Below are 12500 nucleotides of genomic sequence, written 5' to 3'. Positions count from 1 at the left end.
TATTGAGAATAACGACGTTCATCTCAAGATAGCGTGTTCAGGTGAAGGTTATCTGATATGGCTACTTTGACAGCAGTTCAGTCAGTAGAGCGCACAGCATTAATCAAGGCTGCTGTCACCCTCTCTCTCCTGACAGCGCTAAGACAGTCATCTAGCCCTGCTTTACACAGTCATATACGCTCCCCTTGGTTTCAACTTAAAATATATTCTGTACATGGATCACATAAAGATAAACAATCGTCTGGCCAAAAAATGGCTACAGCTATCTCACACGCTAGCAGACATCGGTATGCCATATAATGCCATTTTTGGACGACATTTTTGTGTGCTCTGAAGGAGAGAAGTGATGTGGAGGTTGTGAGTTATTACTAAGAGACCACTGGGCTGACATCAACCAGAGGGATCAGAACTGGCTCTCAGTTAGTGTCACAGAGAGAGAAAGAGAGAGAGAGAGGGGAGAGGGAGAGAGGGGGGAGGGAGGGAGAAAGGGGAGAGGGGGAGAGAGAGAGAGAGGAGAGGGAGAGAGAGGAGAGGGAGAGAGGGGAGAGGGAGAGAGAGAGAGAAAGTAGGGGAGAGAGAGAGGGGAGAGGGAGAGAGGGAGAGAGAGAGAGAGAGAGGGGGGGAGAGAGAGAGAGAGAGAGAGAGGGGAAGAGACAGAGAGAGACAGAGAGAGAGAGAGAGAGGGAGAGGGATACATTGCACCTACAGACAGCCAATCAATATGGTTTATTACAAAGAAAATGGCACAGCAAAGAAAGAAAGAAAGGAAGGTATTGGACATTGTGACCACGTACGACCCCTGACCCCTGACCCCGGCCTCACCTTGAAGGCGTACTTGCGGCTGATGTGGTCGTCGGTCTCAACGGGGGCGATGACGTAACTGGGCAGAGGGATGCTGCCGAGTACGGTCTCCTCTCTGCTGTCTGGGAGGGGGAACACACACACACACACACACACACACCATCATCATCATCATCATCATCATAAACACTCACAAACCTTGGCTCACACACAACACTCATAAACAGTCACACACACACACACACACACACACACATACATACATACAAACACACACACACACACGCTAATCATCATCATCATCATTATCATCATCATCATTATCACATACACAAACACTCACAAACTTGGCACACACACGCTAATAATCATCATCATCATCATCATCACAAACACTCACAAACCTGGCACACACACACAACACTCACAAACAGTCACACACACTCACACACACACACACACACACACACAGACACACAGACACACACACACACTAATCATCATCATTATCACACATCACTCACACTCACACTCACACTCCGCTGCCAACTGTATTGTCCATCTTTATTACCCTCGTTCACAGTCTATTCATAATTAGCCATAACAGACATAACCATAACTGCTTCATCGACGCAGAGTCACTCTGCCGCAGACAGACAGAGGCAGTGGGACTGTAGGGAGCGCAGCAGCGTGATTGTTGGGATGTAATTCAAGGGTGATTCAAGGAGACTCTCTCCCCATGTGGGGGGGGGGGGGGGGCTTATCTAGTGTTGACTGTGATGGACGGAGCTGATGTGTTATGAGGTGTTAGACACACCACTGCAGCCTAGCAACACGACGTCATCATAATATGACACAATCAGCATTATAACAGGAGGGAATGGTAGAGATTATAGATCGGTATTTATATTGCCTATTATCGGTGGGAGGGGTAGGGGGTGGAAAGAGAGAAGGAGGAGAGAAAGAGAGGGCATGACCTGGTCTAGTAACTGGGGGCGGCGGGGAGAGAAGGAAGAGAGAAAGAGAAAGAGAAAGAGAAAGAGGGAGAATAGCCATGAGGTAACTGCAGCATTACAACATCTTCCTCAAAATCACATCAGGATAAGCTAGTATGAAGCTATTTTGCAGTTTTTCTGTGTAGGAGGGCAGGCTAATTTCCAAGAGACGCCAACTAGTGGTCTTTGTGTGTCAGTAGCAGCTTCCCGCTCTAAAGACTACGGTCATTTGACCCCCGAGGCGGCGCTAAGAGTAGGTGAAATAGGCCCCGGCTGTCCTAGTGTTAAGAGGCGGGCTCTGTGATTTAATCGCCGAATCGATGTTCCCCGCGACCGTCCTAATCGCTCTTAATCAAACCCCCCAGCGCAGCGTTACATCACCACTCACCTTTGTAATAAAACAAGCAGTAGTCCGACAACACAAACCACTTGCGTTTCCACAGACGCATCCCGGAGCTGTCCTAGAGGTGGAAAAACACACACATGAATTTTATTAATAAGCTCTCTCAGCGACAACATCAGTGCTTTAATATTCAATATAATTTCAACGCACGTTTGAATTCCATAATGACAGTTGGGGAAATATTGCACCCGTTTTACAATTGAATGGAAGAAAACATAAAGGAAAACAAAGGAACATGGGTTGTTAAGCCAGGGGGGTATTCCATCAACGTCGCTAAAGGAAAATCCAGGCTTATTCTGATAAATCTTACCAGAGTTATAAATCTCTATAATAAGCCTGGATTCTCCTTTTAGCGACATTGATGGAATACCCCCCAGGGGTGCCATGGATGGGGGGGGGGGGCATCAGTCAACAGAAGATGATCACACTGTGTATAATACCACCGGGACACTCAGAGACATCGCCCGGGCAACGGCCCGTCGCTAGGGACTCTAAGCCGACAGAGAGCCACAGAGAGAGGCTGAGGCAGAGCCACAGAGGGTGTCGGTGATGAGGGATGATGACAGTGTCGGCTCTCTGTTTACTCAGCCAGAGTCCACAAGGTCAGAGTGGCGTGTAGCGAACGTTTGATTAACTGCACCTGAACTCTCCTCACTGGCCTTTTAGAGAGACAGGCTCCAGGATAGCGGTTAACCTGCATTATGCAATGTGGGGAATGGGGAGGCCTCTGTAGAATGACACGGGACAATGTCACATGATGATGTCATGTTTAGCTGAGATTTGGATGTGTTTTTTTTCTGAGGTATAGTTAGCATATTAGCATGAGGCATAGGGGAGCGTACCTATGTTCCCCGGGTTCTATGTTCCCAGAGGAACATAGGACCCTTTTTTCGGGAGTGGGGAACCTTAGGGAGCGGGGAACATAGGACCCAGGGAACATAGGACCCGGGGAACATAGGACCCGGGGAACATAGGACCCGGGGAACAGAGGACCCTTTTTCGGGAGGGAGCTAAGGTACCAGGGAACATAAGGATGACCCTAGGCATAGTTAGCATATTAGCGTGGAGGGCCCACAACTAACCCTAACCCTAACCCTAGCCTGGGTGGTTGAGATTTGCAGGCCAGGGGGGGGTATTCCATCAACGTCACTGAAGGAAAATCTAGGCTTATTTTTATGAAGTCTCGCGAAAAAAAAGTCTCGCGAAAAACAACAACTAGATTTTCCTTCAGCGATGTTCCCCACCCCAGGAGGGCGCTCACCTGTTTGTACAGCCAGCCCCGCACCACCACGGGGATGTTGGGGTTCCTCTTGATGGCATGGTCGCGCTTCCCGAAGCTGTGCACCTTCCCAGCGCTCTTGGCGCCTTGCGGCTGGCACAATAAACAAACAAACAAACATGTTGATTATGACAAGGCTGTTTTCTCTGGTTTATATCTGCTGCTGCTTGGCAAACAACATCTGCTATTAGCTCCAGGGGGCTCGGCGGAGAGGAGGTGGGTGGAAATGATGGGGAAAGGGGGTTTTACACACAACTCATAGCAGGGGGGCTAGTAGGCAAATAATAATAGTAGTGCAGAGCAGAATAAGTAGGCCAAGGATGTCAGGTGAGGACACAGTTCAGTTTCTTCTCTGCAGTTTGCAAGGTAGTTTCGATACCAGATTGAATCGTATTCCAGTCAGATTTATATGGTAAGAACGTCTAATGTTAGTGATGTAATGTAAGATATCATCAGATATGGCGTATTGTATCTCAATATCTCAGTTTGCAATGATTGATCTGTTTGCTTACTGAAGATCATTTAACAATATTAACATCGTACGATTTCACTCCAGTCTCGTTCAAAGGAACATCTGAGAGTATCAAGACAGAACACAAACACTGACTAACAAGGGAAATGCCCTGGGAATGAATACAGATTTAGATTTGATGAGGCACAATGCCATATACTTTCACGCTTCGCTGGGTTTGCCTCTCCTCTGTATCTCACTAATGACTGCAGATGAATGCTTGACTGAGCCAAATTAGATGGCGTCCTAGCAACAGTGTTTCTCTCGCATCTGGATCGGTGAGGTTTCCATTGCGACTTGTGTGTGTGTGTGTGTGTGTGTGCATGCGTGGTGTGTGGTGTGTGTGTGTGAGAGTGTGGTGCCTGTGCGTGTGCGTGTGCGTGTGTGTGTGTGTGTGCGTGGCGTGTGTGTGTGTGTGTGAGAGTGTGTGTGTGTGCGTGTGTGTGTGTGGTGTGGTGTGTGTGTGTGAGAGTGTGTGTGTGTGCGTGTGCGGTGTGGTGTGTGTGTGTGTGTGTGTGTGTGTGTGTGTGTGTGTCTGTATATCTGCCACTTTCTCCTCCACAGCTGGCAGAAATACATGAAACACAAATTACTGAAACAAACTGGGCGGCCAAACACACACATTACCCAGAATTCTGAGTGTTGTTCAGGTTCTAGGATGGCTGTCACTCAACTGCTTAATGTTTTTGTAAATATATAAAAGCCTCTCTAGGCATAATAGCCACCGTATTGTGAACTCTAAATATTTTCCTGAAAGAATTAACCAGTCATAGTGGAGCCAGTGAATTCTAAAGCACCTTTCACACACTCTCACTTCCACACTTGTTGCCACTGATGATAGCAAGTGATTTTCAGCCATGCGATGCAGACTTTCTACAGATTACATAAAGTAATATGGGACTACATGCATGTATGGGAATACATGCACAGTAATACATGCACAGTTCCAATGGCAGAGGCACCACAGGGTAGCAGTGCTTACACGCCTAGTGGTGAAAGTCTCAGCCGAGGTCAGAGGACGGGTCTGGGGTGGTCTGGGTCTGGCTCTGGGGACGGCCGTCTGGAGTCAGGGCCAGAGAGGGTAAGTGAGGTAAGGGACATTAAATCACTTCACAGACAGGGTCAGGTGTCATGTGCTTATCAGCAGTGTCCCTAGAGATACCTGTGGGATGAGGGGTCTGCCTGGGAACAGGAGAAGAAGAGAGGAGAGACCACAGGACCTGGGAGACACCTACCCAGAATGCTCTCCTGGAAGATGTGGAGATCTGTATGGGTCTGTGTGACCCCTCTATGTTCTGATAAGGATATCAGGTCCGTAGCTGCACAGTGTCAACTGTCAATGCTAAACCCATGACCTTCAACCTCAAACCACGGGTTCCTTTTTATAAATCAGGTCCTCTACCAGACCCTTTAAGCTAAAGTGTGATAGATGCACTGGAGCCCATGTCCAGCCACTGTGGAGATCGAGTTTCCTTAGGCTCGAAAAATCACTAACCTATTATCGCCTCTGTCCGTTAGTCGAAAACGAGAGAGGGTGTTCAGGTGGAGATTAATCCAAATTGCCAGCGCAAGCATTAACGGCCCCTCATAACCCTTAAAATACGATAGTAATTTAAGCACACAGAGAGACAGAGAGACAGAGACAAACAGAGATACAGAGAGAGAGAGAGAGTGACAGACAGAGAGACAGAGAGACAAACAGAGATACAGAGAGACAGACAGAGAGACAGAGAGACAGAGAGAGAGAGATAGAGAGAGAGAGAGAGAGACAGACAGACAGACAGACAGAGAGACAGACAGAGAGAGAGAGACAGACAGAGAGACAGAGAGACAGAGAGAGAGAGATAGAGAGAGAGAGAGAGACAGACAGACAGACAGACAGACAGAGAGACAGACAGAGAGAGAGAGACAGACAGAGAGGCAGAGAGAGAGAGAGAGAGATGTTTTGTTTTCTCACCTTTGACCCAGAGGTGGCGTCCACTGTGGATGATGTCACAGTGGTGGAGGCCTCGCTGACCATGCTGGGAGGTCTCTGATTGGACGGAGGCTTGGACATGCGGGAGTCTGTCCTGTAGGAGAGCAGCACAGCAGGAGGTCAACATGGAGATGGTGTTCCTCAATACCACAACATAGTCCTGAGCTGAGCTTTCTGATAGGGAAGATATGACAACTTCCTGTCACACGGCTTGTAACCATAGGAACCATTTGTAAACGTTTGTAACAGTAGTAGCCTTTTCTACAGGCCCTCAGGTAACACTTAAGTGTATATGTCCAGAGTGTATGTCCAGTATATACAGACATGTTATCTTGAGACGTTTGTCTTCGTATGTATCTGACATCACCGATTACAAACTGTTCAGGAGAAAGGTTGTTTTCTCTGTTGAAGCTTGTGCAAACACACCTGAGGTCAACAGTAAAGGAGAAAAAACAGAAGAATGGATTTACAACCTCCCTGGACTTAGACTTCACCTCCCTGATTTAGACTTCACCTCATTGAAAGTCAGGAGAAAGCATCATGTAAATGTACGTTTTCCCATTTAAATATCTAATCCAATAAGACACATTCAAATCAAATGTAAAATGCATATTAATTAAATGTGTAATATAGGGCTACGTGTTCCTCTATAAATAAATCACAACAAACAACAAACTAATTGCATATGAACACCGAAACATAAACAGATGAGCTATACCTAACTAAATTAATGAGCATAATAATCATGTTGTTGTTTGTTTACCAAATATCAAAATATGCATGTAGGGCCCGAAAATACAATCTGCCTAGTGTGATCTATCCATTTAATCCAGCCCCCCACACACACACACACACACACGTATGTGCTGACCTCCAGACAACAACGGCATAATAGTAACATCAATCAGATAACACCCTCTTCAGCAGCACTCATGCTTTCCACCTCCCCCCCCCTCACCCGCCTCACTTCCTCCTGACATCATCACATTGTTATGGATCCAGGAAAAAGTTGTGTGTAAAAAAAAAAGAAATTTCCAGGTCACTAAACATCTAGCAGCACTCTCTCTCCACAGAGGTCCTCTGATTGAACCTCAAGCTCTGGCCTCAAATACCCCCCCAGAGTTAGGTACACAGTTGGTACATTCCAGTACAGTTCAAGGACACTGAAGGTGATTGGCTCTCGGAGGATAAGCAAGAATCCGAGGCAGTCATGGAATGCCCGTTAGCAGGTCAGCCAGCTACACACACCAGCTACACACACCACACATACACACACCAGCTACACACACCACACATACACACACCAGGCATACACACCAGCTACACACACCACACATACACACACCACACATACACACACCACACATACACACCACACATACACACACCACACATACACACCAGCTACACACACCACACATACACACACCAGCGACACACACCAGCTACACACCAGGTACACACACCAGCTACACACACCACACATACACACACCAGCTACACACACCACACATACACACACCAGCTACACACACCAGCTACACACACCAGCTACACACACCACACATACACACACCAGCTACACACACCACACATACACACACCAGCTACACACACCAGCGACACACACACCAGCTACACACACCAACTACACACACCACACATACACACACCAGTGACACACACCAGCTACACACACCACACATACACACACCAGGCATACACACACCAGGCATACACACACCAGGCATACACACACCACACATACCCACACCAGGCATACACACACCAGCGACACACACACCACACATACACACACCAGACATAGCTACTGGAAACTACCAGGGAAGGATAACTCCGTGTTTCTACTACACAGGAAGGGCTGTGTGTGTGTGTGTGTGTGTGTGTGTGTGTGTACGCCTCCGCTATTAGCAACTGGTTTCAGCTGAACAAGCTATTCATTAAGGAGAGGCTGTCTGTCACTCTGGCTGTTGCATGGGAGACTGAACATCTGACTGGATGTGCCCTCTAACCATATTATTCCGGAAAAACAGGATATAAAGAAATAATGATTTTTAATCACAAATAAATGACTGAGGCATAGCTTCTGCGACTCACAACTCCTTTAATAATGGATGAACAATAATGAACAATAACCTCGATATAGTATCTGACAGAACGCTCAGTGATACTCACTTTGGGGAGGCCGATCGAGACGAGAACAGATTGGTGTACTTGTGGTGTTAAAAAGTGCTTGTCCATGCCTTACACAGCAGTAAGAAGTACTGAAACTTACCGTATATCTATCTGGGCATTCTAGCACAACCGGTACTCAAGTTGTAAAAGAAAATCAGGGGGGGATGATGGATTTTTATTATATGGGGATAAGTTTAGCATCCCCACAGCCTCAGTGACTTCAGTGTCAGTGACTTGGTAAAAATGTCATTGCATGTGTGCGTGCCCCCTCCCTCGCCCACAGTATTTTACTCAATATGCGCAAAAGTAAATGTTGAAATAGCAGTAATACCACGTTCATTGGTAAAATGACATAAGGGATGGAAAGGGGGGATGGCAGTTTTAGAAGGGGGATGATTTTGACTGTTTTTATTTCAGGGGGGATGCCATCCCCCCTCATCCCCCCTCAACTCGAGTGCTGGGTACAACACACAACACATTCTAGATGAGGACACCATGTCGGCGTAACCTGCGTGTTGTATTTAGCTACACAAGTGAGGGGTAACTATATAGTTGTCTTACGACAGACAGCACAACTCGCAGTAGCTCAGTGCGCCACTGACAGTAAGTAAGTAGCCTTGAGAACCAATGGTTCTGGAGCCTAATGGCCCATCTCCTGTTTCCGTAGCGTGAGGTGGCTTTGATGTACAAGTACACCCCCTGGACATGACGCTGGTATGTCACAGCCACGCTGACGGTAGTTCAGGGAAAGCAGTGTCACACTATGACGATAGCGGACGTATGACACCGGGGGAAATGTGTCCAAACTTTTGACTGGTACTGTAAATAAATGTGACACAGCCCAATGAAAAGGGCTACCTGTAGGCGAAATCATTTTTCAGTTTTTTACATGTGCTTAAACTACAGATTGTAAGCTTTCAAATGATGCATCATACATTGAAATCGGAAACAAATTGAAGACGACATGAGTATTTGAAAGTTGCTACACCGGAAATCACTAAGCACAGAAAATCCCCATCAAAGATAATGAATCCCCATCAAACAACAAGAAACGAAGTCATTGTGTTATAGATTACACTTATTTAATGAACGTAAAACTGTTCGGAAAAATAACGAGTGGGTACTTCACATCTTCGAGTTGAATGTTAGCTAAAAAAACGAAAATTAAAAAAAAAACAAAAAAACTTTAAAGACGAATTTGACGTCTTTCTCATTTCCGAGAGGTGTCCAGAAACACCAGGAGCAGTCACAAATGTCAACTTTGTTGAAAATCAATGACGCACTCGCTAGTCAAGCCAAAACGCAATGGATTCAGTGAGTAATCCCCACTGCTACCTAGTTAACTATAACACTACTTTACATTGTTAGCAGGCTCACAAAACAAGCTGTGTTAGATGACTAGCGAGTGTGTCATTGACTTTCAACAACGTTGACATTTATTTAAAATTTTCAGAATATAAAAGTCTGAACATTCAGTCGCTTGCCGACTTGGTATGGTAAATGGGCACTTATATAGCAGCTTTATCCAAAGCGCTTTCCAACGGCCTCTCATTCACACATTCACACACCAATGGCGGCAAGCTACCATGCAAGGTGCTGGCCCGCTCACTGGGAGCAATTTGGGGTTCAGTATCTTGCCCAAGGACACTTCAACATGTCAGCCAGCTGGGGATCGAATCGCCGATCTGCCAACCTTGCGATCATTAGACGGCAGCTCTACCTCCTGCGCCACAGCCGCCCCATTGTGTCTCACAGCGACTCAGATACTAGCCTAGCCTGTGGCTGGAATGTGCGTCACCTCCAACTGTCACTTTGGAACAACCCCAGCAGGGTCAAACACTCCCGAGGGGAATCAAGAGAAATGTGCTGCCCTTTTAATCACGGTGTCGCCCTGCATACTGAACGGTTATATCTATATTAATACGTCCAGGTGACGCTTATGGACGTAGCATGGAGGCGGCTCTCTCTAAGCAGACTGGATGTTGTGCCCTTCAAAGAATATGATGATGTTGTTCCATCACCATCAACAACAGCTGCAAAATGATGATTGATTTTTTAATAAAAGGATAATAGGTATTATACCTCAACCAATGAACGTAAACACCCTCTCTCTCTCATGGTCATGTAAGGACAAGAAGGGTTAGGCATCAATGTGTTGTATGTGGTATGGAGGTCTGTCTTTGAACATGTGAGGTTATAATGGTAAATGGACTGCACTTATATAGCACCTTTTCTGCTGCTCCAAAGCCCGCTCACTGGGAGCAATTTGGAGATCAGTGTCTTGCCCAAGGACACTTCGACATGTGGCCAGCCGGGGCTCGAACCGCCGATCTGCCAACCTTACGATCATTAGACGGCGGCTCCCTCCTGCGCCACAACCGCCGCCGCCGGTTATGAATGTTGGAGAACATGTCCTCCATGTTTATTTTGTTGTCCTTACCCGTCTTGCTGTGTCTATGTTCTTTATTCTCTGTTGTTTAGAGTCCGCGCCCAGGGCACCCTAAACCGGTGTAGTTTGGTGCGTGTTTAAATAAATTGACTATGACTATGACTAAAGGCATGGAGGGGTTCCTCCTTCTTAACACTTTGTAAAGCGAAGTAAGGACAAATCAGTGTGTCAGACACATTAGACATATTTGGTACAGTGGGTGTATTTGCAGTGCTTCCTTATTGATAGCACACACGCTATAACTGGAGTTGCTGAGCTGAGTACTATCTGTGGGTGTGGGTGGGATCTGAGTGGCTAGCTGAATGGCTAGCTGGGGGGCTAGCTGGGGGCCTAGCTGGGTGGCTAGCTGGGTGGCTAGCTGGGTGGCTAGCTGGGTGGCTAGCTGCTGAAATCCAAGCTGTGTTACTGACAGGCCAGCCTGGCTGTCAAAATGGGCAAGGCTGCAACACAACACTGACATCTGAGCATTCAACATGGCACTCGTTACTCATGATTAATATGGCCAAGGCTATCCAGTACACAACACGCTATGGATGAACACACACACACACACACACACACACTCACACACACACACACACACACACACACACACACACACCCACAGACACACATTCACAGACACACAGTCACACACACGCATGCACGCACACACACACACACTCACACACACACACACACACACACACACACACACACACCTGACACCAGTGTCTCTAGGGTTCTTGCTGTAACAGTGACAACTACTTACGGTACCAGAGTGGTCTGTCACTAATGGTTCTACCCACTGACTGTTCACCAGAATGCTGTTAATCCTTTGGGGGCGATATGCACTGATCAACCTTTAAAAACACACTCTCTGTGTGTGTCAGTGGTGTTTCTGAGTGTGCGTAGGGGGAGTTTCACTCAGAGGTTCAAAGCCCTGTGACACCCAGACAGCCGTGAAAGTGCCGCCTACACACCGCCGTGCACGCTGGCCATCACTCACACACACAGCCTCCCAGCCGGCAGGGAGCCACAAACCACACAAGGCCTGGGATGTATAGAGACATTAAACACTACAAAAACATGTTATACCTTGGCACTCGATCAAATTTCAGGACCCTCCTTTCATGACTTTTCCTAGATATGTGCGTTCTACCACCCCAGTATCCTTACATTTTCAAAATCACATCAGGCTAAGCTAGTATAAAGCAGTTTTTTTGCAGTTTTTCCGGGTAGGAGGTAGGCTCATTTACAAGAGGTGCCAACTGGTGGTCTTCCCATTCTTAAGACTATGGTCATTCGACCCCCCAGAGGCGGCGCTAAGAGTAGGTGAAATAGGCACGGCTGTCCTAGTGTTAAAGGCTGTAGTTTAACTTCAAAGCGGCCCCAACTAAATCTGAAACGAGTGTGAAAGCGAAACACCTTCGAATCATGACTCTCATCCATCATGGCATCAGATCGCTGAACCATACAGTTCCTCCGTTCGAATATTGGAGTTCTTTTTTTTTCCCCTTATTTTGATTGGGGCAGTCCCACTCATATTTGTCATTTTATTAGACAGATGTAGTGAAGACAGACAGGAAAGTAAGGAGGAGAGGGCATGTCAGCAGGGCATGGGCCGGATTTGAACCCATGCCGACCGACATGGGCATATGTGTGCACTGTAGACCGCGGTGCAAGACCACTGGACCACCCCAGGCCACATTATTGTAGTTCTGAGAGGGGGTCCACTGAACAGAAAGCTCTTCCATAGAGTGTAAGTGCGTAGTTACGATAGGAAACAGAGTCTGACCTCCCTCTCTGCCTCTCCTGCTACCAGACGCCTGCATTGTTCACTTGGAACATGAAAGGAATCCACCACCAGTGTTATTTCCTCTGTGGAGTGTGTGTGCTTGTGTGTTCCTGT

The 12500-nt window shown here is 47.0% G+C and overlaps 1 protein-coding gene across 1 annotated transcript in view; it reads right to left on the bottom strand.

The window, feature by feature from the left end:
• The window catches only part of plekha7b (pleckstrin homology domain containing, family A member 7b), a 106953-nt gene that overhangs the window by 38947 nt on the left and 55506 nt on the right, over positions 1-12500 (bottom strand). The window contains 4 exon segments of the mRNA XM_080529855.1: positions 823-923; positions 2185-2257; positions 3461-3571; positions 5947-6058. Coding sequence (XP_080385981.1) covers positions 823-923; positions 2185-2257; positions 3461-3571; positions 5947-6058 — 397 coding nt within the window.

This window comes from Nansenia antarctica (assembly GCF_963989245.1).
Source record: "Nansenia antarctica genome assembly, chromosome: 4".
NCBI lineage: Eukaryota > Metazoa > Chordata > Actinopteri > Argentiniformes > Microstomatidae > Nansenia > Nansenia antarctica.
Note: the sequence above shows the minus strand (reverse complement) of the source record. Positions and strands in the feature narration are given on the sequence as shown.